The sequence below is a fragment of the Homarus americanus genome, unplaced genomic scaffold (assembly GCF_018991925.1).
Source record: "Homarus americanus isolate GMGI-L3 unplaced genomic scaffold, GMGI_Hamer_2.0 scaffold14604, whole genome shotgun sequence".
Taxonomy (NCBI): Eukaryota; Metazoa; Arthropoda; class Malacostraca; order Decapoda; family Nephropidae; genus Homarus; species Homarus americanus.
In genome coordinates, this window is record NW_024757203.1 from 89,838 (window position 1) to 117,812 (window position 27,975).

The 27,975-nt window shown below is 42.1% G+C and overlaps 1 protein-coding gene across 5 annotated transcripts; it reads right to left on the minus strand.

The window, feature by feature from the left end:
* Positions 1-324: 324 nt before the first annotated feature.
* Positions 325-27,920, minus strand: LOC121857405 (probable E3 ubiquitin-protein ligase HECTD2). Of its 5 annotated transcripts, none has more exons than XM_042353444.1 (19): positions 27,840-27,920; positions 25,005-25,689; positions 21,472-21,559; positions 12,234-12,364; positions 8,436-8,690; positions 8,058-8,224; positions 7,433-7,535; positions 7,120-7,209; positions 6,720-6,940; positions 6,434-6,582; positions 5,860-6,047; positions 5,442-5,582; positions 4,991-5,113; positions 4,045-4,208; positions 3,503-3,599; positions 3,298-3,372; positions 2,431-2,625; positions 2,083-2,198; positions 325-1,767 (listed from the first exon to the last, which is right to left on the minus strand). In XM_042353444.1, exons 2-19 carry the CDS (start codon positions 25,065-25,067, stop codon positions 1,503-1,505), a joined length of 2,631 nt encoding a protein of 876 aa, XP_042209378.1. In that variant the 5' UTR covers positions 25,068-25,689; positions 27,840-27,920; the 3' UTR covers positions 325-1,502. The 5 variants fall into 5 exon arrangements, with proteins under 5 accessions (XP_042209378.1, XP_042209381.1, XP_042209377.1 ...); XM_042353447.1 differs by having other exon boundaries at positions 25,005-25,553; positions 27,870-27,919; XM_042353443.1 differs by having other exon boundaries at positions 25,005-25,783; positions 27,840-27,919.
* Positions 27,921-27,975: the final 55 nt, after the last annotated feature.

Below are 27,975 nucleotides of genomic sequence, written 5' to 3' on the forward strand. Positions count from 1 at the left end.
CCACACCTCCCACCACGCTCTGGTAAGTCACCACACAGACAGGCAACTGACTGTTCTTGTGGTGAAAGTCTTCATTTGAGGTCAATTTCCCTTTCAAAACAGCATCTAACCTTCTCAGAGGTATATTAGACTTGATTATAGTGAATTTTGCTAAAGTTTTTGTGGGTGACGTGACAAGTAAGATACCCAAGAGGAAGAAGAGGAGGACTCTTCAAGAGAGACACACAGTGCCCCGAACAGGTGATTAGACTGCTGGCAGATAAATGTAGGGGAAGTGAGGGGAGAACAGAAGGTAAGGGAGGAGTATATGAACCCATAAAAGACGCCGACAGATGGCTCTCAACACAAGACAGTGCTCAGTTGTGTTTCATGGTCACGGTGCCGCTATATACACACACACACACACACGCACACACACACACACACATACACACACACACACACACACACACACACACACACACACACACACAAATACCCGCACTTTATAGGTAAGAAGAATCACCTGAATATTACCTGTTTTACCCCACACATTATTTCACCTGATAATTAAACTCCCTAACGTTACCTGGAAAGGGTTAGGTTAGGTTAGGTTAGGTTAGGTTAAGATGAGTCAGTTAAGTTAGTTTAAGTTAGTTAAGATTAAATTGAGTTAAGTTTGGTTTGGTAAGATTAGGTTAGGTTGAATTAGGTTAGGTTCAGTTAAGTTAGGTTCGGTTGCGTTGAGTTATATAAGGGTCGTGGAAGAGTGTTTAATCCTCAAGTAAAATAAAGTGGTGGTGGTAATCTTCATGTGATCCTGTTATCACTATTATCAGCTCCACAAACGTAATATAATATAGGAGGAGCACTATTACACAACTATATAAAAGACACTATTTTACACTCACCTAAATAACACCAAAAGTAGAACAGAAAAGATTATATTGTCGCACCTCAAAACACCTAACAACTTACAACAACAAAAAGGTAAATAATGCGATGCTCTTTTGTTTTTTCTTCCTCCATACCAGAAACTTGAGAGCTGTGAACCTATTTACTTTGGTTTGGATTATTTCGTTATTTACATGTTATTTAAGCTTCTTATACTTGAATTTATGTTATTTCTACCTTCACTTATTACTCTACGTCTTTTCATAATATCACAGTTTTAATTAGAGGTTAATAAACACTTCCTTTACAGAATGAGTTACATAGCGCTGAGACGGTTGTTGCACTTCAACTCTTCTGGAGAGCGTTGGGTGACACTACACTTCTTTCAGGTGAGTGTTATAGTGTTCATCAGGAGGAGGAGGAGGAGTCTATGTCACTATATCCCTATGGTGTCCTTCACTACAATATCATGTCTGGGATTTTAGAATTCGTGATATCTTTCCTCGTGACTCTGGGTATCGATTCGTTATGTAAAATATACCCCGAGTCGCTTTTGTTTATCCTCCTGAAAGTTACGAGTAGAGGATTCACTCCCGCAGGAACCCGTCAGTCACTCGCCTCCTCAGGAACTACTCTAACCCAAAGCCTTCGGCGTTAGCGAGGGCAATGTAGAGCTTGTTCCTGAGGATGGTCTTGGAGCTGTAGGGAGGAAGGACGAGCTGGTTGAAGCAGGTGTGGGCTTGAGGCAACATGTGGGTGTGTGCTCGCCAGCAGGAGATTTTGAACATCATCTCGCCCATACCGCCCACAGGGATGCGGTCACTCCCGGTGGTGAAGAGCAGAAACAACTTCTGCTGATCCACCGGCATTTCGTTCACCACCTCCCAGAACCACCTGAAGGAGAGACACACTTTAATTACCCTAAATCATACCTTAACTACTCTAAAAATACCTTAATTAACCTAAATCCTAAAACACACTGATATAATGTTATTTTAAGTAGACCAAATCTTACGCCTGGGTTCTCAAAGGTTTATCATTAAGGTCAATAAAGGGAAGCTAATTTACCTATGACGTCACAAGCTCGTTACCTGTACAGCATCAACCATTACAACTTCATTGGGTTATAACTAAAGACCCAGTGCTTAACAACCCTAGGACTTGAAGCACCTAAGACACAAGAGTATAATTATAAGACTCGAGTCCTACTTGATGGTGGGATGGTCCTCAGGGTAGCCATCGTACTCCGCCACCTTCCTCAGCTCGTTCAGGTCTAATGTTGGAGAACCACACACCAGCAGCTCAACCTCCTCCGGCCGCAGCATCTGTGAAGGAGAGATGAGAGTGTTGGTGATGAGGTGGTGGTGATAGGGAGGGTGTTGTTGGTGGTAATGGTGAGGGTGATGATGGTGTTGATGGTGATGAGGCTAATGTTGGTGATAATAGTGATGATGACTGTAGAGGGATAACTTGAACACATTCTCTCTCTCTCTCTCTCTCTCTCTCTCTCTCTCTCTCTCTCTCTCTCTCTCTCTCTCTCCCTAATCTAAGACTCACTATCAAGGCGTTAGAAGCACAGACGGTGTGGAAGCCGAGATAAAACGCTCTGAACTGCTCATAGATGGCGGTATTGAGAATCCAGTCAAGATACAGCTTCACGAACTCCTCCCGGTTTTCATTAGTTACCGGTAGTGACTCTCCGTTTTCTTTGAGGTTGAAAGTCCTCGGTTGACCAAATTCTTCTAAAGACACCTGGGAATTGAAATTAGACGGAGTTAGGTTGAAATTAGAGACAGGTGGAAATTAGAAACAGTTAGGTGAAAATTACTAGTCTGTCTCCGTTGTTTACGATACCTTGAGTGTAAACAACTGCAACTTTATGTATGAATGTTTGGTTAAAAAAAAACTAATATAAATAAGCTTAGGTTATGGGATTTAGTGGGGATAATTGTTGTTTAGATTGTCTCTATCTACCAAAGGGCTGATTTAACCTTACTATAAAGAACATTATGCTTACGAGGTTCAGTTGTAGTTAATGGTAAATAGAAGCATAATTAAGTTAAGATTAAAGTAATATAAATAGATCTACGATTCATTAAGATATTATATAAGTATTATTATTATAAACTTATAGAATATTCGTGTTTGTTGTTCAGGATTAATATTATTAAGTCACAAATCAAGTTAATTTATGAGCTAAAACGATAACATTGTTAAGAGACCGACGATCAAGTGGCCGAGTTTGTTATTGTTTACAAGTGGTAGTAATAAGTCAAGGTGCAGATCCAGGATTAATATTATTAAGTCACAAGTCAAGTTAATTTATGAGCTAAAACGATAACATTGTTAAGAGACCGACGATCAAGTGGCCGAGTTTGTTATTGTTTACAAGTGGTAATAATAAGTCAAGGTGCAGATCCTTACTTGGAAACTGAGGCACATGTCCTCCTCGACGTCGCCCTCATACTTGAGCAGTTCCCTGAGGCCGTGAGCCACCTCCTGGAGATGAAAATACAAGTGTGAGAGATACAAGTGACATCTTCCACTGAAGGATCTTGACATACAGTAATTGGAATTTCTTTTGTTTTGGTCTTTATATAAGTATGGAGGACCATTTAGAATCACTCACGGGCATTATCTCGCTAAGGTCGTCGAGGCCGGGCGCCTTAGCGATGCCAACGGCGAGGTGCTCGTAGGCGGGAACCACAGGAGGACTCAACAGCTTCCTGCAGAGATACATGAGTTACTCCCTCACACCACCTGCTGTGTCCCTCCCTCACAACACTACAACAATGAGTTCAAACACAGTCCTAAGAGCTGGTGAGTCAAAACTATCACCTGGCTGGGGATCAAACCAGTGACTCATAGGAAGACAACGCCAGTAGGTTACCACTCCACCACCACCAGGATATTATTATAGTCTTACTTAAGCAAACATCAATAAAATGAGAATCCTAGAGAGTCCTTGAAAGCTGTTAGAAGTCCTACAGCTGCCTTGGGAATAGAAAATAGTCCTAGATAGATGCCAGGACTAGAGGAAGCACCTGAAGGAGATGGTAGTGAAGTAAACGTGGAGAAGGACACCAAGAGAGAGAAGGGAACAGAGACGAACTGAATAAACATCTCGTCCAAAAGTTAAGAAAAGCAGAGAACAACAAGCCGAGGACCCACCTATAGCAGATGGCGGGGAAGTGGACGTCAAGAATGATGGAGTTGTAGACAGCAAGGCCCATCAGAACGCCGATCAGGTTGTACTCCCTTAGGTTGCCGTCCTGAGCCAGCGAGAACCAGTAAAGCCTCTTAGACGGGTGGTACACAAACATCTTGTTCTCCGGCTGAGGGGGACCACGACGGTAAAGTTAACACGGTACACCACACCCTATACTACGAGTCACACGGTACACCACACCCTATACTACGAGTCACACGGTACACCACACCCTATACTACGAGTCACACGGTACACCACACCCTATACTACGAGTCACACGGCACACCACACCTATACTACGAGTCACACCACCACACCCTATACTACGAGTCACACGGTACACACCCTATACTACACACACGGTACACCACACCCTATACTACGAGTCACACGGTCACACCACACCCACATACACTACTACAGAGTCACACGAGTCACACACACACACCTATACTACGAGTCACACGGTACACCACACCCTATACTACGAGTCACACGGTACACCACACCCTATACTACGAGTCTCACGGTACACCACATAGTCATTCATGCTTTAAAAACTACACCATAGAGGACGATGAACAACATCTGCTACAGCACACATAGTACAGGTCACACCTCCGTCACACAACACACCACATAGTACAGGTCACACCTCCGTCACACAACACACACAATGGCAACACTATCTCTTTGTCTTTATTCTCACCTCTCTTTAAACTCTGAGTTCGTCTACTTCCTCTACTTCCTTCTTACTTCCCTTAATTTCCTACTTCTTCCCTACCTCTCTTCCTTTCTTCCTACCCTTCCTTTTTCTTTCCTACCCTTCTTTCCTCCCTCATCTTTCTCTTTCCTCCTTTCTCTTTCCCTTTCTCCCTTACCCTTCCCTCCCTCACCTCACCTTACCTTAAAGATCTGTTTAATGATCAACATGAACCACTCCTTGGTGAGGCCCCCCATGTCCAGGCCGGGTTCCCCTTCAAACGTCACCTTCAACTTCTTCTTCAGGTCCCTCTTCTTTGCCGCGATCTAAGGACACACCAGCACTCGTTAGAACCCCTCCAGGAGTATACTCTGATATGCCCTGACATCTTGTGGGACGCTAGATGTTGTTAAACCCCCATCAAGGGTAATCTGTATGACATCAGATCACGACATAATATTCTAGTAAGCTGTGACCTCTGACCTCCACTTAATAATCTCCCCACAAGACCCTATAAACGCCCTTGCTAACACCCCTCCCTACCAACACCCTCTCCTTCCCACCCTCTCACCATCAACCTCCCTTTCCCACCCCCTCACCATCAACCTCCCCTTCCCATCCCCTCCCCTTCCCCTCACCTCCCCTTCCCCTCACCTCTTTCAGCGAGTCCTCAACAAGATGGTTCCTCCTGATGTTGATGTTTAGGAAGAAAATATCAATTTGTGGTGGTTGATGCCTCGCCACCTTGTCCACCAGTGATCTCTTCGCCGTCACGATCATCTGATACTCCGCGTCCTGGAAGGGGTCGAGTGGGTTAGATAACAGATAAGGAAGGAATGGAAACTGTGGTAGAAAAATAAAAGTGTTTGATTAGACACGATAGGGCGTATCTTGTGCGGTTAGGATGTGTGCGCTTAGGGAGGTTGTTTATTATATAGTTCGCCCCCCCCCCCCTGTCTCCATATGTCCTGTATTGACACATATATTTATTAATCAATATATGATCTTTTATCTCTATCTATTTACCTTAACTTATCTTACCTTACCTAATCTATCTACCTATGACACCCACCTTGGTAAGAATGTGTCTCTTGGCGACAATGGACAGGATGAAGGGGTACTGACAGAAGGAGAAGGTATCTGGCTTAGTCGGGTCTTGCCAATTCTTATACTCTGTCATCAGTTCAAGGTGGTCGAGGGCGTGGTTGTAGAACTCGGTGTAGTTGAGGAGTGGAGTCTGAGAGGAAGTGTTGCTGGCGTCTGTGTTCGATGAGACAGTCAGCCACACGTCGTAAGAGTAGAGAGTTTGTGTGCATGAAAGGAGTCGAACGGTTGTGTTGAGTGAATCGATTATTTTTGTTTTACTCGATTCTAGTTCATTATATATCTAAATCAACATTTCATTGTTTATTTATCGCTAAATAAAACTAACGAGCCGATTAGTGGCGAAGAGGACATAAGTATAGACAATACTTTAGGTATAGAAGGTATATAATGCGTTTTCTGTTAAATTAAAACCATAGAAAACATAATAACTTTAGCAATAAATATTATATTTGGTTAACTGCTCCTACAATTGACATTACACTGATGTAACTCGTAAACAATACCCAAAAATTTTAAACAAGACTACAGTAATGACTCACAGAGGATGGCTAGAACCTTGGTAGCTGTAGGGATCCACCACTTGCTCTTGCTGAGGGGCGGGAGGGAGCGATCTGGAGGAGGGAACTGACGGACTGATAAAAACTGGGTGATAAATCCGACCATCATTCTCAGCCGTGACACCTCCAACCTGCCGAGACACGTAGTGAGGATACAGTTAAGGGTACAATAACCGTAGATACAGAGGTGGGTATGTTTCTAATCGGTTAAAGGAAGTAAGACTTTTTAAAACCCGTTCAAAACAAAGTAGGGATGTATATTACTCACGTCCTGAACCAGTTAACAAGGAGCTGATGGTCGCCATTAGGTAGTGAAGTGATGTTCCTGAGGACGTGAGCCAAGACGGTATAGGAGGACTGGGTGAGGAACACTGGTGACTGTAGCACCACGAACAGCGCCCTCACCCGGTCCTTACTGAAGAGGTGAGGACGTTCCTGCAACAGTGCGTTGATCACCGCCTTCAGGAAATGTTTGTGGACCACTGACGGCTGATAAAGGAGGGACGGAGGGTGTGTGAGTTACCATTATTTAGTGTTAATCGCGTGTCTTAACTTAATAAATAGTTGTATATATTTTGACAAGTTAGCAAAGAAAAGCAACATACACAGATCTCTCTCTCTCTCTCTCTCTTTCTCTCTCTCTCTCTCTCTCTCTCTCTCCTACTAACCATCTCGTGTACAGAGTCGTGGACGGTGTACACTAGTTCCATCTTAAGGCCCGGGTCGTCAACACGGGCACCATCATAGTCCGGGTTACGCTGCAAGATGGCCGCCGTCAGTGTACCAAGAGGGTGGCGATGGGGAGACGATAACAATATAGGAAAAACATATATGATGATAAGGAAATGATGTTAAGACGAAAACATTACCAAGAGAAAATGAAATCAGGGAGCATTGTATTAAATCAGGGAGCATTTCATTAAATCAGGGAGCATTGCTTTAAATCAGGGAGGCGCATTACCTAAAATCTGGTATCATTACCTTAAAAGTGGCACAGATGCTGGCGTAAGACTCAAAGGTGTTAAAGTAGAATTTCTTCATATCTGTGAAGTTCTTCGTCTCCTTGGCCTTCCTCACCTCTTGCCTGAAACACCTCAGTATGTCAGTACAGTGTTGTGGGAGAGTGTACAGTGTAGTGTTAGAGTGTATAATGCAATACAGTACGTTATAATGTACCAGAATACAATACAACTTGGTGCGACACACAAACACGCACACACACACACGCACACACACGCACGCACGCACGCACACACACACACACACACACACACACACACAATCATATTTATCCTTATAATCCCTGTACCATCCCTCCCTCCCTCTTCCCTACACTACAAAGAAACACACTCACTCTCCCTTTAACCCCTCCCTCCCTCCTACACGACAAGGCCACCACTACTCACTTAAACTCACCTCACCCACTCTCTCTCCCCCTTCCCTCCATTCAGGACAAGGATATACAACACTCTATCCTTCCTTCCTTCCTTCCTTCCTTCCTTCCTTCCTTCCTTCTCTCTCTCTGTATTTCCATCTCCTTTCCTTTCCTTCCTAACTCCACGAAAGGATATGACTGACTCTCCCCCACCAGGGCACTACTTCTCACATAAAGTCTTCTCGTCGTGTGGTTCGGGCGGGGTACACAGGTCGCTGGTGACTGGTGGAGGAGCTGGTAGTCTCACGCAGGGGGATACGTTCTTCACTCCTGGCTGACCGTAGGCTGCCCGACCCTTTCCTAGACGACGCAACGCTACCCCGACGACTGTTGACCTCCTGTAGATAGATAGATAGACAGATAGATAGACAGATATTCAGTAAAATTCGTCATACATAATTAATCTTATATGAATATTATTAATAAATATGATAGTCTTAATATTTTCTACGACTGAAAACGTGCAGTCGAAGAAAACGGAGAGTCATAGAAAATGTACTGTAGTCATACAAAAAGAAGAATCATAGAAAACGTAGACTTCTGCTTTACCTGTCTTCTTATTGGTGGAAGAGAGCTGCCAGAACCGACCCTATAGGCCGTGGCATCATTAATTGGCGCTAATATCCCGCAATTAATGGTATGTGAGCCATCTGTCACGACTTCCTCACCCACACCTTCCTCATTATTGTTGTTGACCCCGCCACCAGTCAGGGTGTCGTTGGTACAGCCGGGAAAGTTGAGTCCTCCCAGTCGACCAATCATGAAGTTCCCCAAACCACCGAATCTCGACCTATTCTCCACATCCTGAGGGAGGCGGAGGAGGGGGGGGGGGGAGATGGCTACTTAAAGATCAATTCATTAAACCCGAAATATTAAGGTTAATTACATATTTATTTCGGTTCATGTGAAGATTAACTCCATTCACCTTATTTTACCTGATGATGAAACACCCTAACGTTACCTGAAAGACGATAAGTTAGTTTTTTTCGCTATATTAAGCATTGAATTTTTAGATGGTATAGAAACTACTTTTATATAATACTGTATAGGAAAATATAATTCTATACCTCACACCACCTTACCACGACTATAAAACATTTTAATTTACATTCCAGTTTCTTTTGATAATTATGGACGATAATTTGAGGACTACAGCAACTTGGAGAATAATTGGTGGAATAATTGCGATATAATACTGAGTTCTTAGTGAGAAGGAGGAGGGTGGGTGGAGGGGTGGGTGGAGGGTGGGTGGAGGAGAGGTGGAGTGTTGATTGGGGTTAAGGAGGGTAAAGAGGACGGTTGTGGAGGAAGAGAATGGAGGAAGTGGGTGGAGGAAGTGGGTGGAAGAAGGTGGAGGGTGACTGCGTGAGGGCCTCTGTTATGTGACGGTGATATAGTGTGCACGTCGACATCTTTATGACTCGGATGTATCAAAATTACCCAAACTTCTTAAAGGTTAACTCACAAACTTTCTGGAATATTTATTGATCACAATTTAGATGGAGAGGGAGGGGGTGTGGGGAGGGGGTAGGGTGAGGGATCTAAGGGAAGGGGGAAATGGGGAGGGGCTAATGGGGAAGGGGTAATTTTTTTCGAGTTTTACGATATTTTTATTTTTATTTTTATTTTTTTAGTTTGTTGTTATTTATTGTATACGAGTATTATTCTACCTATTAACTAGTGATCGTCGAGTGCCCTAAAAAAATAATTTGGTGAACCGGGAAGGAATAAGTGAGAAGGGAGGAGGAGGAGGGGTAAGGGGGCTTAAAATTCAGCCCCCTTACTTCCTCCCTACCACACTCTTAACTGTATACCCTCCCCTTCCCTCCATGACTCCCTTACACACACACACACACACACACACACACACACACACACACACACAGTCAGCGTAAGGTTAAGCTGTTTATCTCTTGTCATTAAATAATTTTATAGTCTAGTCAGAAGTTAAGTGCTTCCCTCAGGTGCTTGTTGTTGTTGTTGTTGTTGTTTTACGTGTTGTTATTGTTATTTTTGTTATTATTGTTATTGTTTTAAGTGTTGTTATTGTTGTTGTTGTTGTTTTTGTTGTTAATGTAGTTGTTTGTTAATGTCATTACCTTTGTTATTGTTTCTGGTCATCTTCTCGTTGGTCAATGTAATGAGTGAAATCCTTAGGAGTATTTGACCCCGTTATTATAGGTCCATACACCGCCTGCATAGCGTGTATAGCGTGTGTAACGTGCATAGCGTGTATAGCGTGTGTAACGTGCATAGCGTGTATAGCGTGTGTAACGTGTAGAGCGTGTATAGAAGGAGACTGAAACCTGCATAGCGTGTAAAGAAGGGGTTGGGAGTCTGCATAGCGTGTATAGAAGGAGTTGGGAGTCTGCATAGCGTGTATAGAAGGGGTTGGGAGTCTGCATAGCGTGTATAGAAGGGGTTGGGAGTCTGCATAGCGTGTATAGAAGGGTTAGGAGTCTGCATAGCGTGTATAGAAGGGTTGGTCTGCATAAGCGTGTATAGAAGGAGAGTCTGCATAGCGTGTATAGAAGGGTTAGAGTCCTGCATAGCGTGTATAGAAGGGGTTGGGAGTCTGCATAGCGTGTATAGAAGGGGTTAGGACTCTGCATAGCGTGTATAGAAGGGGTTGGGAGTCTGCATAGCGTGTATAGAAGGGGTTGGGAGTCTGCATAGCGTGTATAGAAGAAGTTAGCAGTCTGCATAGCGTGTATAGCGGAACCGGAGACCGTGTGGTGGCGGGCGTGAGCTTCAACTACGTCATCGATCCACCTCCCACCCTCCCTCCCTCCCTCCCTCCCTCCCTCCCTCGCTACAGTTGTGGAAACGAAAGGTGTGAGGGGAAGTGGAGAGGCGTGGGAGGGGGTGTGAGGACTAGAGGAGGCGTGGGAGGGAGAGTGTGAGGGACTAGAGAGGCGTGGGAAGGGCGTGTGAGGGACTAGAGAGGCGTGGGAGGGGCGTGTGAGGGAATAGAGAGGTTGGGAGGGGTCGTGGGATGGAGTGGAGAGGCTAGAAGGGGCGTGGGAGGGAGCGGAGAGGCTATAAGGGGCGTGGAGGGAGCGGAGGGCGTAAGAGAAGGTTGAGAGGGAGTAGGAGAGGCATGAAAGGGAGGGAAGGGACATGAGAGGGAGTGGAAGGCACTGATAATAAAGGGAGAGGTGTGGTATAGAGTGGAGAGGGATTGAGTGGGCTTGGGAAGGAAATGGAGTAGTATGGAAGAAATAAGAGGAACTGGAGGGGATGAGAGAGGAGCAAGAGGAAGGACGAGGCGTGGAAGGAAGAGGTAGAGGAGGGACTCGGTAAATAAAAAAAAATCTTACGTAACTTAACTCCACAAAAAATTACATAAACAAGAAAATATAAAAGGAATTAAAAACAATAGATTAAGTAATTACAAAATATTTAGAACATAAAATACAACATATTTTTATACCCTAGCTTAGGCCTTTGTGTATGTTTGTATACGTATGTGTATTTGAGTTTATGTTCACGTATACATAACCTGGATTTAAGTAGCAAGACCTGGGGACCATCTTGGTGTAGATGTGTGTGTGTGTGTGTGTGTAATCAAAGGTCACGGGATCGATACCAAGCAGAGGCGTTACTTATTGTAGTTGACTGGACGTTACTCTCTCTCTCTCTCTCTCTCTCTCTCTCTCTCTCTGTGAATATATAAGAAATTGTGTTTATGTGTGTTTATGTGTGTACATGCATACATACATAAATACATACATACATACACGCCTGTAATCAATCTTGTATTTACTTAGAATCAGAATAATAAATGACCCGTTGTTAAAAAATAAACTTTAAATAACTATATAATTTCCATTGATTTTCTCAGCTCCTACAAACATTATCTTTATCATTCTTTTGTCTTATACGTCACCAAATATTACTTTACATTCATCTTCACTATAAGTTATATATAATGATGTACAATTGGTATAACTATAGGGTTGATATATACGGCTCAGACACGCGAGGCCACTGACCACGTAACCTATGAGAAGGTATTCTATATTTCTTTTGTTCGTGACCTGGAATTATTATTTTTATGTCACCAAGATTTAGTTTTGTGACCCAGAATTAATTTTAGAGTTAATTCTATGTGACCTGGAATTAATTTTATGCGAACAGGAATCAATTATGTTACCTGGAATCACTTTTGTGACCTGGAATTAATTTTATATCACCAGAAATCATTTATGTAACCTAGTAGTCAATCTAAAGGTGAAATAAGCTATAGGGGAGCTAATTAACCTCCAGGTGGGTTAAAAATACATATATAAGTACAATTCCTTAATGATACTCAGGTAAGGGACGCTACAACAGGTAAATACTCACTATATGGGGCAACTCCAGCCTCAGCTCTCTATTCCTGCGAAGTCTCACGTCTGTGTTGGCGCCCGCGTTGTAGAAGCTCCCACAGTAAGGGCAGATCTGACGCAGCCTACCGTTTGGCGCCTCCACCGTCACTGTATAAGAATGGTTTAGGTTAGGTTAGGTTAGGTTAGGTTAGGTTAGGTTAGGATGGCGTGGAAGTCTTTCTTTGTGTAATTGGGTCATGTGTCTGTCTGTCTGTCTGTCTGTCTGTCTGTCTAGTGTACGAGCGTGACAAATTAGCCATCTACGGACATGGCTGTGTTTGTATGCGTGACTGGAAGTGGCTATCACCAAACACACACACACACACACACACACACACACACACACACACACACACACACACACACACACACACACATTTCTGATTTTACCCCCCCCTCTCTCTCTCTCTCTCTCTCTCTCTCTCTCTCTCTCTCTCTCTCTCTCTCTCTCTCTCTCTCTCTCTCTCTCTCTCTCTCTGGCCAACTTGCTCCTGCTAGCAGACGCTTAAATCGATTGACTCTCTGCCCAATTTCCCAAAGCACCCACCTGGGGGGGTGCCCTTGACAGTCATAATTTTTTGCCTTGTTTGGTCAATGTTATCAGGTCAGAGGTCAAGTGGTGGGATTTAAGTAATTGTTTATATTGTTTTTGTTTTTGTTGTAATTATTATTATTATTAATGTTGTAAGTATTGTTATTGTGTTGTGTTGTGTTGTGTTGTGTTGTGTTGTGGTGTGTTAGGTCAGGATAGGCGGTAGGTGGTGAGTGTGTGGGGAGCGTTACAGCTGGTGTCTCGTCAAGGGTGTATTTGGTCGGTATTGTTTGGTTCTATGTATAAATAATTCATCTCATATGTGAGTTCTGAAGCATATGTATTTTTCTCGTGTTTCTTGACCACTAAATTGTTGTTTTCTTTTTTGTAATTGAAGTTAATTATGTTTGTGTAAGCAGAGACGCATGCGAGTCTGTTTGGTTATTTATTTACAGTCTGTGCCGTTCGTTAAAAAATTAGTCGGATTTCATGGGATTCTGTGAAGTCATTTGTTGGATTCCGTGTCTAACCGCGCTCATGACGTCACGATGTAAACACAGTGGGGGGAAGGGGGGGGGGATGTTTCCACACGATATTTCTTCACAACCATTAGAAGGTCTCAGGTTTTTATCAATTCCCTCAACACAACATAAAAAAAACGCCTCTGACTCAGTTCTGCAGCTCCAAGATGGCTGACAATAAGGCATCGAAACGGAAGATGGAGAGAGAGGTGGAAAGTAGTGGTGGTTAAGGTGGGAAAGTAACGAACACGGAGGCAGGAAAGTAGTGGTGTTAGAGGTAGAAAGTAGTAGAGACAACGGCAGGAAAGTAGTGAGGGTGTCAGCGCCACAGAACACGAGTCATGTGAATAAGTGATAAACATTGATGACGACTGGAGAAGGGAGGGAAGGGGGGAGCCATGTTGGTTCAGTGCGACAATGCCAAATGTATAACCCTGAAGGTGGATGACGACTGATGTATAACCCTGAAGGTGGATGACGACTGATGTATAACCCTGAAGGTGGATGACGACTGAGAGAGAGGGGGGGAGGAAAGGAGAGAAAGTGGTAGATAAATAAGAACAAAGATAGAGAGAGATTAATGGTAAAGATCAAGCAAACTCCAAGTAACGATAAATTATAAATATGAAGAACAAATCGAAGAAGACTGACGGACAGACAGACAGATTGGCACACTGTAAACACTATCACCAGTATGTACACTATTGCCACACTTACCTCAGTTGATGAATGACAATAAACAATGGCACACTACAAACCTCAATTAAGTATAATATAGGTGGTGTGTTAACTGCTAATTAACTCATCCAGGAAAATCACAAAAACATTAATTAACCTCTAACTATTTCCGTGAATACTGTACTGATTTCCAAACTAATTACAGCCAGTAACAACCCTTTAAATGGCATGCAAGGCACTTTAAATACTCCATAGGCGTTTAATTAACTCTATAACTACTACTAACTACCACTGTATCTGCTGTAACTATTGTATTTTCACTAATCACTAACTATCATAGCTACCACAACCAAGTGTGTGTGTGTGTGTGTGTGTGTGTGTGTGTGTGTGTGTGTGTGTATCATCACCACGTCCCTCAAACGACCTACAGATGTGTGTGTGTATATGTGTATGTGTGTGTAAAAGTGTGTGTGTGTATACATGTGTATGTGTGTGTAAAAGTGTGTGTGTGTATCTGTCTGTCGTGTTGCTAAGTGGTGACATAATTACTCACTCTTTACCTTAACACACCTTGACCCAATAGCTACTTAATTAAAGACCTCGATGACCTGACCTTATTGACCTGAACCTCGTTTATATGGCTTTTAATTACCTATAACCCTTTTAACATCCCATGACCCCGTTAATGGGAATTTTTATTATTTGTGATCCCGATATTAAGGAGTTTATTATCCACAAGGCTTATAATACGACCACAAGGTTTAAAATACGACCACAAGGTTTAAAATACGACCACAAGGTTTAAAATACGACCACAAGGTTTAAAATACGACCACAAGGCTTAAAATACGACCACAAGGTTTAAAATACGACCACAAGGTTTAAAATACGACCACAAGGCTTAAAATACGACCACAAGGCTCATTATACGACCACAAGGAAGCATTATGACCACAAGGTTTAAAATACGACCACAAGGTTTAAAATACGACCACAAGGTTTAAAATACGACCACAAGGCTTAAAATACGACCACAAGGTTTAAAATACGACCACAAGGTTTAAAATACGACCACAAGGCTTATAATACGACCACAAGGCTTATTATACGACTAGTGAATTAACTCACCTCCTCCTCCATGGTAAAGTTTGAAATGTTAGCCAAGGTCTATTTTTTTTTTGCGCCTGGCGAACACAAGGTTAAGAGGGTAAATGGTGGACAGAGCGGGCACAAGGTCGCCAGGGGATGGAATGTTCAGATAATAATGAGGTTTGTTGAAAAAAATTGTGTGTGTGTGTGTGTGTGTGTGTACAGGTAAGTGTAAGTGTATTCATATTGACCATGTGCACATGTAGATATATGTGCGTATACCAATCAAGTGCACCTGTACCTTCCCCCTCTCACTAATTAGGTACAGGTGAATTAAGTCCCTTCTTATTTATCATGTATTCTCACCTGTCATTTTTATCTTTTTATTTCCTTTATTCATATTTAGTGATAATGAACCAAATAATAATAATAATAATAATAATAATAATAGCCAAGTAATAATAATAATAATAATAATAATAATAATAATAATAATAATAATAATAATAATATGTAATAATAATAATAATAATAATATTAATAATAATGCAGTATATAATAATATATGTAATATTAATAATAATAATAATAATAATAACATAATAATAATAATATGCATATAAATAATAATAATAATAATAATAATAATAATAATAATAATAATAACGTCAAAAAACAAGCCCAGAACAGACCACAGACAGACAGAGACACATGCATAACACACACACACACACACACACACACACACACACACACACACACACACAGGTGAAAATTAAGTCATGATTAGTGTCATTACCTGAACCATTGTGTGATGACGTTGGGAGTAAGATAGAGTGATGGCGCAAAGTGATTATGGCGCAAGTGATGATGGTAATGGAGGGGTAGAGTGTTAAAGGCTGATAGTGGTGTAGGAGGACCGACAGGTGTAGTGAGGTTGGGGTGAAGTTATGAGGTTGGGATGGGGTGGGGTGCGGTGGGGTGGGGTGGGGTGGGGAACATAAGAACATAAGGAGTCTGCAATAGGCCGGTTGGCCTGTGCATGGCAGCTCCTGTCGAGAGTTACTACCACTCTCTATCATCCATGAATCTATCTAGCCTCCTTTTGAAACTTTCCAGTGTCCCATCACTTACTACAAAGTTGCTAAGCTTGTTCCACTCGTCCACCACTCTATTTGTGGACAGAGTTTCCAACTCTCTCCCTCTAAACCTAAACTTATCAGCAGATCAGTGCTCCAGGTCTATCCTGTTCGGATATTATAAGAACTTTATCTATATCCCTTTATTGATTCCTTTCACCCACTGCAATACTTCTATCCTTATCTCCTCGCACTCTTCGTCTTTCTAGGGAATGCAAGTTAAGTTTCTTTAACCTATCCTGATATGGAAGGTTTCTAAGATAGATCATTTTTGTCATTCTTCGCTGCACCGACTCCAGTGAGGTGGGGTGGGGTTGGGTGAGGTGGGGTTGGGTGGGGTGAGGTAGAAAGAGGTTCAGCCAACAGCTGGATCGATAGATGAAAACAAACTGAATGTAGCAGTGGCCTTCAGATCCCCTCCCCTCTCCCCCTCTCCGCCTCTCTCTCTCTCTCTCTCTCTCTCCCCCTCCTTTCGTCCTTCTTTCCCCCCTCCCCTACCATCCCTTCCCCTCACAATGACTCAGCAAGCAATGAGACACCTAAACTTACTCCCAAACATTACCATCGTTTCATGTTTATTCTTAATGTGTGTATTGAACAGACTGTTCCCTGACCTGGTGATGTCTACAAGGTCTGCGTTTACACACTCTCAGGTAGTCGGTGATGGTGGTGGCCAGGTAATGTAGTGCAGTAGCTGTGTGGTGAGGGAGGGTGCCAACACTAGCTACCCTTCAATATAGATCTCCCGGAAAATGTCACAGGTTGAGTGCCACGCTTATACGTGTCCAGTCAATACAATGGTGGGAGTGCCAGTGTGCCAGTGGTTCTTATAGCCAGGTATAGGAGTGGCACTGATTAGTGTAACTAGTGTAGGAACGGCACTGGTCCTTATATATAGTGTAGTAGTGGCACTGGTCTTAATATCTAGTGTAAGAGTGCCTGGTGAGTGTCAATGGTGCATATATGTGACTAACTCTTCGCCTCGATTCTCATTAGATATTTCCAGGACAGTGTGTGAGTGAGTCTGTCAGTGTCAGCTTACATATAGCTGGCTGACGGTGGGCTAAAAACATCGCTTGGGGCTCTAAGACTTAAAACTCATCACTCGAACATGAGAAATTGACCTTAAAATGTCAGATGACTTTATTTTAAGGGGCTGACCTAAAGTAACGTCCAGTACTGAAGGAAATAAAACAACAATAAACTATGATAATATTATTGGTCTATTACAGTATAGCCCTACTCAATATGATAAGGTACTGCCCTAAAAATACCGCCTGACTATAATATTAAGGGTCTCGTCTTTAAATATCCCCAGAGGCAATGGTTTAATGGTATTTCCTTGTAACGTAAGATTATCGGGTATGACCTTTAAATATCGCCTGAAGCAGATTGTAGTGGTCTGACCTATTAACAAGGAGAGATGTTTAATAATATCACAGCAGTCTTTAGTTTAATTGAAGGTGTGTGTGTGTGTGTGTGTGTGTGTGTTATTAACGGGTGTATGTTTATATTTGTGTTAATTTCTGCATTCATTAAATATGAGCGTATATATATTGTTGTGTATATATCTTGTATGACTGTATTTGTGAGTGTAAGTATGTGTCCGTGTGTTTTTCTTGCATACAGGAAACGCATGTTGGTGTTTTTGTTTATTTTTTTGTAATTGTATAAAACACCTACACATCCTCACAACACCAAACACACCACCAACACAACACCAACACAACACCATGTATGACACAGCGTTCGTGGTAATAAATCCGACTCGGCGACAACAGATCGTTCTTATATCCAGATCCGGATACGTGAGCGCCAGTTTGTTTATATATTTTTTCAATGCACGAGCACCAAGACCCTATGTACAGCTCCTGTGTCGACTTCTGGGTGTTGCAAGTAGTGGAACGAGGAGGAGGGAGAGGGAGGGGGGAAGGAAGAGAGAGGAGTTAGAGAGGGAGGGAAGGGGGAGGGGAGATGGGATAGAGAAGGGGAGGGAGGGAGAGAGAGGGAGGTAAGGGGACGAGCCACCTACCAAGTAGACAATTCTGGGAGTTGGTTTGCAAATTTAATGACGATTTTAATGGTATTGGTCGAGTTGTGGTGGAATAAAACCTCTCCTGTGAACTGTTGACCGTCCTGCTGAAATGTGTTGAGTATTTGGTTAAGATATTCCTTCATTTTTTCTCGTCAACTTTTGCATGAAACTTATGTTGACATCCAAAACGCCTTTACATTGGGTACTTCAGTATCCTTCTGGTGTTATATTTTTTTTAGGTTTTTCTTCAGTTTTCCTTTTGCTGTGTGTGTGTGTGTGTGTATGTGTGTGTGTGTGTATGTGTGTGTGTGTGTGTGTGTGTGTGCCATTGTATATATCTTTCGCAAATAAATATACTGTAAATAAATAAAAAACTCTTGAGTATAAGCATTATAAGCACCATCTAGGAGAGCGCCTCAGAACTACAACACTAGATCGTCACTCTTTTTACTCAGAAAATATAAACTCCTGAACATAAACAAACTCTTGAATATACTATTGTTTCCAGCTAGCACACTTCTTAACAGCACCTTAGAGTATGAAGTTTTGATAATTAATTATGATAATTGATATAAGATAACTTAGTAATTAGAATTTAAACTTTTCGACCACAGATCCTTTACTGAGATTTTGAGCAAACATAATTTTTAGACCCAAAAATATTCGGGGGGACACCTTGTAATTTTGGAGGGTTCAAAACTTACAATTGCTCCAGTTCTCAGTATAGGCCGTCGTTGAAACTTCAAATTCTGATTATTAATCGTCTTAACTAGGATTTATACATTGTAATCGTATATCTTTATCGTTAATTCCTTTTTTATATTTATGTCTTTTATAAATCCCATTATTTTTTAGTGACGTACGAGTGTGTGGGGGAGGTAGAGGGGAGGGTGTTCGTGCTGCTGTCTCGTAAAAGTACATTATTTAGTGGTAATGTGTGAGTGAACAGTGTACAGTGTTCAATGTCTCTCTCTCTCTCTCTCTCTTTCTCTCTCTCTCTCTCTCTCTCTCTCTCTCTCTCTCTCTCTCTCTCTCTCTCATAAACATTTGCCTTGAACTTCATCGTCACAAAGATTTATGACAAAATTGGTGCTTTGTGGCGTAGTTTAAAATCTATGAGAGTTTACACAGCAATTTCCGAGTTTCCATTTCTGTCTGTTGTCGTCTCGTGCGTATTTGAAGTAATTTTTTTAACGTGAGTGAGTGAGTGAGTGAGTGAGTGAGTGAGTGAGTGTGGTGGAGTAGGAGGAGTGGGAGAGTCAGAGGGAGAGTGTGAAAAGGCTAGGGAATAGTGGAAAGGAAGGAAGAGAGTGAGAAAGTGAGAGAATAGTGGAGAATGAATGAGAAAGTGAGGGGAAAAGTGAGCAAGTGAGAGTGCAAGGGGAAGTGAGACAGTGAGAGAGTGAAGGGAAAGCGTGAGACAGTGAGAGAGTGAGAGAATGGTGTAGACTGAATCGCTTGTGTTGATCACCTGAATATTTAATGGACCACAACACCGATATTTCTGAGAATGAACGTGTTCTCTCTCTCTCTCTCTCTCTCTCTCTCTCTCTCTATTAGTTTTTTACTATTTATTGTTGTAAAAAGAAGTTATGTCCGTCTAGATACTGATGAGGACTAAATTGTGTGTGTGTGTGTGTGTGTGTGTGTGTATGGTGTGTATGTGTGTGTGTGTGTGTGTGTGTATTATTATCTTACGAAGACTACATACCTGTATTTTGTCAGGTATTGTTATGGTGAAACAGACAGGTAAGAGGGGGCACCAGAGTTCATGACCTTTGACCTTTATTGATTAAGTTAGTGACCAAATTAGGTGTGATGGTCAACAGCGGGTTTTGTCTCTCACCAGGTAGGTTAGGTTAGGTTAGGTTAGGTTAGGTTAGGTGTTAGTGTTGAGAAAATTGGGTAAGTGTAATATTTTGTGTATTGTGTGTTTTTATTTTGTGTAAGTATGTGAATGTTTCTATGTACGTTTAGTGATTATAATTGTCTGTGTGTAGGTATATATTATGACCCTCTTTCATGCACCCTCCTCATCCCTCCTCCTCCCTCCTTCATTTCCTCCTCTTTCTCATCCCTCCCTCTCCCTCCTTCATTTCCTTCCCTCCCTCCCTCCTCCCTCCTCCCTCCTCCCTCCCTCCACCCTCCTCCTCCTCCTCCCTCCTCCTCCTCCCTCCCTCCCTCCAACACAGAACACGTCAACACAAACCCTATCCCTGGAACCACTTTGGTGATAATGGTGCCTTAGTCTGGGTGTGGTGTAGTGTATGGTGTGTAGTGTATAGTGTGGTGTGTAGTAGTGTGGTGTGGGTGTGGTGCAGTGTAGTGTACAATGTGGTGTGAGGGGCTGGTGAGCGACACGCAAGGAGAGAAGGAATCACAGAGAGAGAGAGAGAGGCCGAGAGGAAGAGAGAGAGAGAGAGAGAGAGGAAGACAGGACGGATAGTGACAAGATAACATAATTGTAACGGTGTAACAAGGGAAACCGATACTTTCCGCGTGATGTTACAGTAGATAAGACTATGAATTGTGAAGGCATTAGTGACGGCGGGTAGACGGTGAGCAGGGGGTGAATAGGCAGGTAAACGAATTAAATAGGAAGAGAGAAACAGGTATGTAAAATGAGGAGATAAACAGGTAGATGAATGGGTAGACAGGTGAATGGGTAGACAGGTTGGACTATTCGAGCAGACGGAAGCAACAGAGAGAGAAAGAGAGACAGACAGAGAGAGAGAAAAGAAAAAGAAAGAAATCGGGTATGACCAAATAGTTTCTGGACACTAAGCAGCTAAAAATAGGACCGGATATCTGTTTTAGGGTCTATAATATCCTAAAGTAGTACGAGATCTACTAGCTCGACTATTGTGACTATTCCCCGTCCCCAGCTAGTAGTCTACTATTGTGACTATTCCCCGTCCCCAGCTAGTAGTCTACTATTGACGCTAAGGTACAGAGACTATCCCAAGTTGATACTGATTTATGTTAATTATAGTGTGATTTAATTTATTATCGCTGTGTGGTAATTAGTACAGGTGTAAGTTAATTATCATAGAGTAAATTAATTACAGGTGTGTTAATTATTACAGGTGTGTTGATAATCACAGGTGTGCGTTTAGTAGTGTATATGTGCTACTAAATTAATACAGATGTTTGTTGATCAGTATAGGTATTTGCTAATTACTACAGGTGAGGTTAATTAACACAGGTGTGGGGGTACTTACCTCTGCAGGATGGACAGGTAATTCCTCCTTGATTCTGCAGCAGTGACTCGGACAGTGACTCCATCAAATCTGTTACTACTGCCAGCCTCTGTGAAGGATACATCTTGTTAGGGCGTGGGTGTAGGGTGTGGGTGTAGGGTGTGGGTGTAGGGTGTGGGTGTAGGGTGTGGGTGTAGGGTGGTGTGTGGGTGTAGGTGTGGTAGTTGTGTGGGAGTACAGGTATCGTGGTGGTATGTGTATGTATTGAGGGGGGGGGTGTTGTCGACTGGGTAACACACACACACACACACACACACACACACACACACACACACACACATTGGAAGATTTAATCAAACAGAACAGGAAGTCACTTAACATGTACACTTAAAGGTTTATATTTGATATTAATTTTGAATTCTGATTAACTGAATTACTTACAATACACATTTTAAAACACATTAATTAAGGTTAGGTGAGGTTAGAGTTATATAGTTTTTATTTATATTTTTTTTATTGAAACGTAGTAATACTTTATAAAATCATCCACAAGTTTATATACCAAAGGCAATAATATCAATTTATTTTACTCTATAATAAACCTGTTCACTTGTCATTAATACACAGGGTGGTGGGGGGGGGGGTATATAGACATTACTCTTGTATATACATCAAGGGGTCAATAACACAACAGAAGCGGTACTACAGTATAGATTAACTTCACCTACGGTACAAATCCTCTACTTGATCACCCTGGTAACAAAACATTGACTGGTGCCTTCTTGAAAAATAAAAACATTTGATTTTTTTTTTTTATACTTTATTCCATCTCCAACACCACTCCATCTCCTGCATTAGATTACTCCATCTCCAACACCAGTTTAATCTATCTCCAACACCTGCCAAAGAGGGAGGCTCGGATATGTAGAGGAATAATTACTGTAAATTATTGAAGAGGTGAGAGACGTCATCACACCTGACTAACTCCACCTCACACCTGACTGCCTCTTGTGCTGGAGGTGGTAGTGAATGTTGTAGTTGTTGTGGTAGTGGTGGTTGTTTTGGTGGTGGTTTTTGTTGTGACGGAGGTTGTGGTTATTGTAGTTATGATTATCGTTGTGGTGGTGATTGTTGTAGTTGTTGTGGTAGTGGTGGTTGTTTTGGTGGTGGTTTTTGTTGTGACGGAGGTTGTGGTTATTGTAGTTATGATTATCGTTGTGGTGGTGATTGTTGTAGTTGTTTTTTTAGGTTGTTGTGGTTATGGAGATTGTAGTTATTATAGTTGTAATTGAGGTAGTTAGTATTGTGATGTAAAGTGATTTTAGATTGTTATTATAATGTTTGGTGTTGGTTGTATAAATTCAAATACGTCTTGGGGTGTTTTTTCATTTTTTTCTGAGTCTTCACTGTTGTTGTCTTAATACACAGGAGGTAAAGCCGGCGGGGAACAGGGAAAAAATAACACGTGTGAACTGGCTAAAAAAAAATCATGTTTTAAATCTCTACACAAAACACGGCAGGTCATGTCAACAAAGGCGGTGATGCAGGGAGGGATGCGAGGCTAAACCATTTACTGCGGCTTACTACACCAACCTAACCTAACACACACACACACACACACACACACACACACACACACACACACACACACACACCCTATAATCGATGTGGGTGTTGGGACAATGATCTTACGTAGCCATGCATAAGCCTATAAGGAAGCTTCTCTCTTTCACGCTACTGTTCCATTTGTATTCCAGCACGCCCTCCTAGCACGCCCTCCTAACACGCTCTTCCATCACGCCCTCCGTTGCACGCCCTCTCAGCACGCCTTCCCTCTACACGGGGCATCAATATCCTGAGGCGCGTTCCCCTTAATCCTTGACTTTTCGTAACTACGTAATATTCGAGTATTTAGTGATGTTGATTGGTCCTCCTATATTAATTTATATCTATCTGTATTTACATGTATCCTGAAATACTGTACAATATCCTGAAGTATTGTACAGCATAAACATATCAATTTTATAAGTAAGTCAATAAACAATATCATAGTTACCCCATTAAAATAAGCATTACGTTTTCTGTAAGATGATTGACTTGTCGTTTTCTTCTATATAATTACAGTAGCTTCACAGATCATTTATTCACTTATATTTTACGAGAGACTTGACGTGTCCTTGTGTTAGTGTCGCCTCAGGACCTAAGCGAGGTAGCTATCAAGGTGTTATGTAATAGGCACAATCTCTCCTAGTATTTCAGGAATGTTCTTTTCCATAAGTAACTCAAGGATTAGGGTCGTGAACATTCAGTGGTGAGGGATTAGGGGCCAATATGAGTCTCAGATTGACTATTTATGGTGTACGTATGATATAAGCAATCAGCAAGGGAACGAATTAAAATTGTCAATCTGTTGTTGCAGTATGGTACATATTATTCAAATTATGGATGAAACTCTTCCTTCCATCAAATTGTAAGAAAGCCGAATAAATCCTGGCCAACGCAGAAGCTTAGTAACGTAAATTTCACCAGCCAGTCAGTGATATATTAAAGTTTCCGCTCTAATAGGATGATCATTTATTTTCTATTATACTGATAACTTGAGGTAATGTTAAGATGACGTGCGATTTGCTTCCCTTATCTTTAGCATTTGAATAGTTACCTCTGGATCCTGTGTGTGTGTGTGTGTGTGAGCTTTAAACCTGACCTTCTCTCTGGCCAAAAAAATCACACCTGGCTTTCTCTCTCTCTCTCTTTCTCTCTCTCTCTCTCTCTCTCTCTCTCTCTGACGTCACCCACCAATTCACACCATATGATATGAAACAGACCAGCATGTGTGTGTCTTTAAACTCATGATATTGTGATTGTGGATTCTATGTACGTGACTGCTCGTGCTTGTATGTGTCCTTTAACTCTCTGTACGTGTCATTAAACCTGTGAGACATGATTTTAAACTTTATGTACGTGATTTTTGATGCTGTGTGCTTGATTTCTGACCCTCGTGTGCATATCTGTAATACATGATAATTAATTTCGATCTTTAGATGTACGTGTCACTTAGCCCCGTGTGTGGTCCATATGTACTACAAGATTTCAGGCACCATGTACGTGACCTCTGACCTCGTGTATAAGACCTTCTGTGTTTGCACGTAACCTTTGACCTTTGGTTAGGTGTTGTGTGGCTCAGCCCAGACACGCTCACAGGTGGACACAGTCAAGACAAGTTATGTGTTTATGTGTCATTCTGGTGTCGTAATGACCGACCAACAACCATTATGGTGAGTCACTAGGGTTCAGCGACACACACACACACACACACACACACACACACACACACACACACACACACACACACACACACACACACACAGAGGTTAATTAACACATATTGACTATTACAAATGACTATAAATCTTTGCATTTTTAAAACTATGAATAGAACTTCGAATAAACTATAACAATGAATCATTAAAGGTGACAGATCTCTACTCCTTAGTTTTAGGATAATGTATAAAAGTGAATAAGTTAAGTGAGAGTGAGAGGAGGGAGGAACTGACCTGTAGCCTACGAGTGTTGGGCGTCAGGAGTTGTTCCCTCAACTGTTCCCACTCGGTCGCCATGGTGCTCGATGACTCATTCTCGACTCCTGTTGGAACTGTTAAGGAATCCCTTCCTCCTCCACTTTTTTCTTCTTCCTCCTCCTGGCTTTCCTCCCTCTCCTCTGCCCCCTGGGATGGCCGTCCTCCACCTTCGCTGCGCCCCTCAGGCCCTCTCCTCCCCCAGGGGCGAACCAAAAAGCGCCTCACCTTGACCACCCCATCGTGACGGTTGTGTTCCTTCACCAGTTTGCTGATGTCTCGTCTTTCACTAGGGACTCCCGCCACAGTCTCTAATTATCACTTTTTACAATATATTTCAGTTGCTTTCATCACCAGTTACATTCCTCAAACTAATTTCAATTAAATAGTTAAATTAAATTATCAAATAAATGTCTTCAATATCCAGTGAGGTAAGTTCAGTCAAATTTATGTATTATAATTTATCTTAGTTTGGGTAATTGTATTTCTGATATTTTTTTCTGTCACTTTCAGGAGTTTATTATTTATCTGCAACGTGATTACTGGTGTTAGTCCCATAAAATTGAGAGAACGTTGGTGATGTATTTACTTATACCAGGAAGGTCACTTGCTCTTATGTGTGCATCATCACAAGTTAATAATTGAAAAACCTTAACATCTGGAGCTGAAACCGACGTTGGTCATGTACACATACGATCATGTTTAATACATCTATACATATACCAGGAAATACATAGTTCTTTAGTTAAAATATACACCTAGAAATGAAAGTCAACTGTATGAATAATGCATAACTATTACACCATATTATACACATTAACTGTCCGAATACTGTATAATCATGTACACCAAACTCATGCGATATTAACAATTATACATAAACTCTTCCTTAATCATTAATATACAAGAATTTAGAGCAAGAAGGACACATATACATTTATTACCTCATGTATATTTTAGGTCAAGTGCATGAAAGTAGAGTATCTACCCTTCCTCCCTCCCTCTCCCTCCCTCTCCCTCCCTCTTCTTTTCCTCCCCACACACCTTCCCTACCACCCTCTTCCCCTTCCTCCCTCCTCTATCTTCCATCCTCCTTCTTTCCTTTCCACCCTCCTTCCCTGATTCCATCTCTATACCTTCTACCTTCCTCCCCTCCCTTTCCCTTCCTCCCTCTCCTTCTCTCATTCCCTCTCAGCTGTCGTAAGGGGCTGTGGCCATGAGGGTTGACATGAGGTGTTGTGGCCAGGAGTTTGTGGCCATGAGGGTGTGGCCATGAGAGGGTGTGGCCATGAGAGGGTACACAGGTAAACAGCAGCCAAGGTTCAGGTATGTTGTGGATACGTGAGTTGCATCGATTGTCCCTCCCTCTCACCCGCCCCTCTCACACTCCCCTCTCTCACTCCCCTCCTCCCACTCCCTCCCCTCACTATCACCCTCCCTTCTCTTCATCCTTCCCCTACCCCTTCTCTCCTTCACCTTCTCCCCTCTCCTAAACTTTCTTCTCCTAGTCCTTTTCGTACCCTACCCACCCCTCCCTCCCTTCCTTCCTTCCTCTTTCTCCTTATTTTCCTATATTTTAAGTTTTCCTATAAAATCACAATTAGTATTAGTCGCTTCATATGTGTTATATAAACTTCATAGGTCAGGGAGTTACGCCTTGACGTCATTATTTGCCCCTAATATCTTTGTTTTTATTCTTAGGCAGATATAGCCAGTGTTGGAAAAGTACCAGTAACAGAAGCGCTAATTATTTTGTTTTTTAAGTAGATGAAATATATTGCAGTCTGTATCCCCCTTGTCATATTTTTCTGGTCTATTTTGGAAAATTTATTGCATTAGCCAACAAAGTTAAAGGACTGAACATATATTTAAATTACCAGACAACACACTTAGCCACAGTAACACACTTGGCCACAGTAACACACTTAGCCACAGTCACACACTTAGCCACAGTCACACACTTGGCTACAGTAACACACTTAGCCACAGTCACACACTTGGCCACAGTAACACACTTAGCCACAGTCACACACTTGGCCACAGTAACACACTTAGCCACAGTCACACACTTGGCCACAGTATGCCAGCACTTGTGCAATAACTTAAACCACAATTTGGCCTGATCACCTTGGTCACAATATATAATACAGTCCTTGACCTGATAACACCACTTAACATGACCACAGTAACACACTTTGACACTTGACACAATGTACCTTGACACTTATTACAGTAACACATATTACAATATTTTGTTATTACAATATACCTTAGCCACAGTAACACCTTACAACATGTGCAGTAATGCCTCAGCCACAGTAGCATTATTCTGATACACAACCAGCCATATTGTATTACAGTAACACAACTTGACCAAATGTATAATACAATGTACACTTGTCCACAATAACACACTTGGCCACAGTAGCACAATTGGCCACATTAACGCACTTGGCCATAGTAACACACTTGGCCACAGTAACACACTAGGCCATAGTAACACACTTGGCCACAGTAACACACGTGGCCACAAAGTAATTATCGTCATATTAAAAAAGTATACCGCAATAACATGTACGTGTGTGTGTGTGTGTGTGTTGTACATATCAACGCAACACACACACACACACACACACACACACAGTCGTACAAAGATTGATTCCGGAAGCGAGTTTGGCTACTAACCGACACAATTAGGAATATAAACGCAATATATCCAATCGAATACTCGTGCGGGACTAACAAAACGCTAAAGTAACATCAAGGAACTATCTTCACTAAACCAGCACCACACAGGCGCCGGTGATCACTTACAAACAAACACGAGACACTTTTAACTGGTACATTTTGTGTGGGAACCGAGGTGTGGTGTGCTCTTGATCCTGGTCCACGCTGGAATGCCGAGGTGTATTGGCTCAAACCCTGGACGGTGAGGTGGGTGGTGGAGGAG

What these genes read in the sequence shown, in the direction of transcription:
- LOC121857405 (XM_042353444.1), bottom strand. Translation starts at nt 25,067, where the DNA reads ATGGCGACCGAGTGGGAACAGTTGAGGGAACAACTCCTGACGCCCAAC. An exon ending in ACACGACGAGAAGACTTTAT is followed by an intron (nt 7,536 to 8,057) that starts GTGAGAAGTAGT and finishes GAGGTGTTTCAG; the next exon opens with GCAAGAGGTGAGGAAGGCCA. An exon ending in CTTGTTAACTGGTTCAGGAC is followed by an intron (nt 6,583 to 6,719) that starts GTGAGTAATATA and finishes GTGTCTCGGCAG; the next exon opens with GTTGGAGGTGTCACGGCTGA.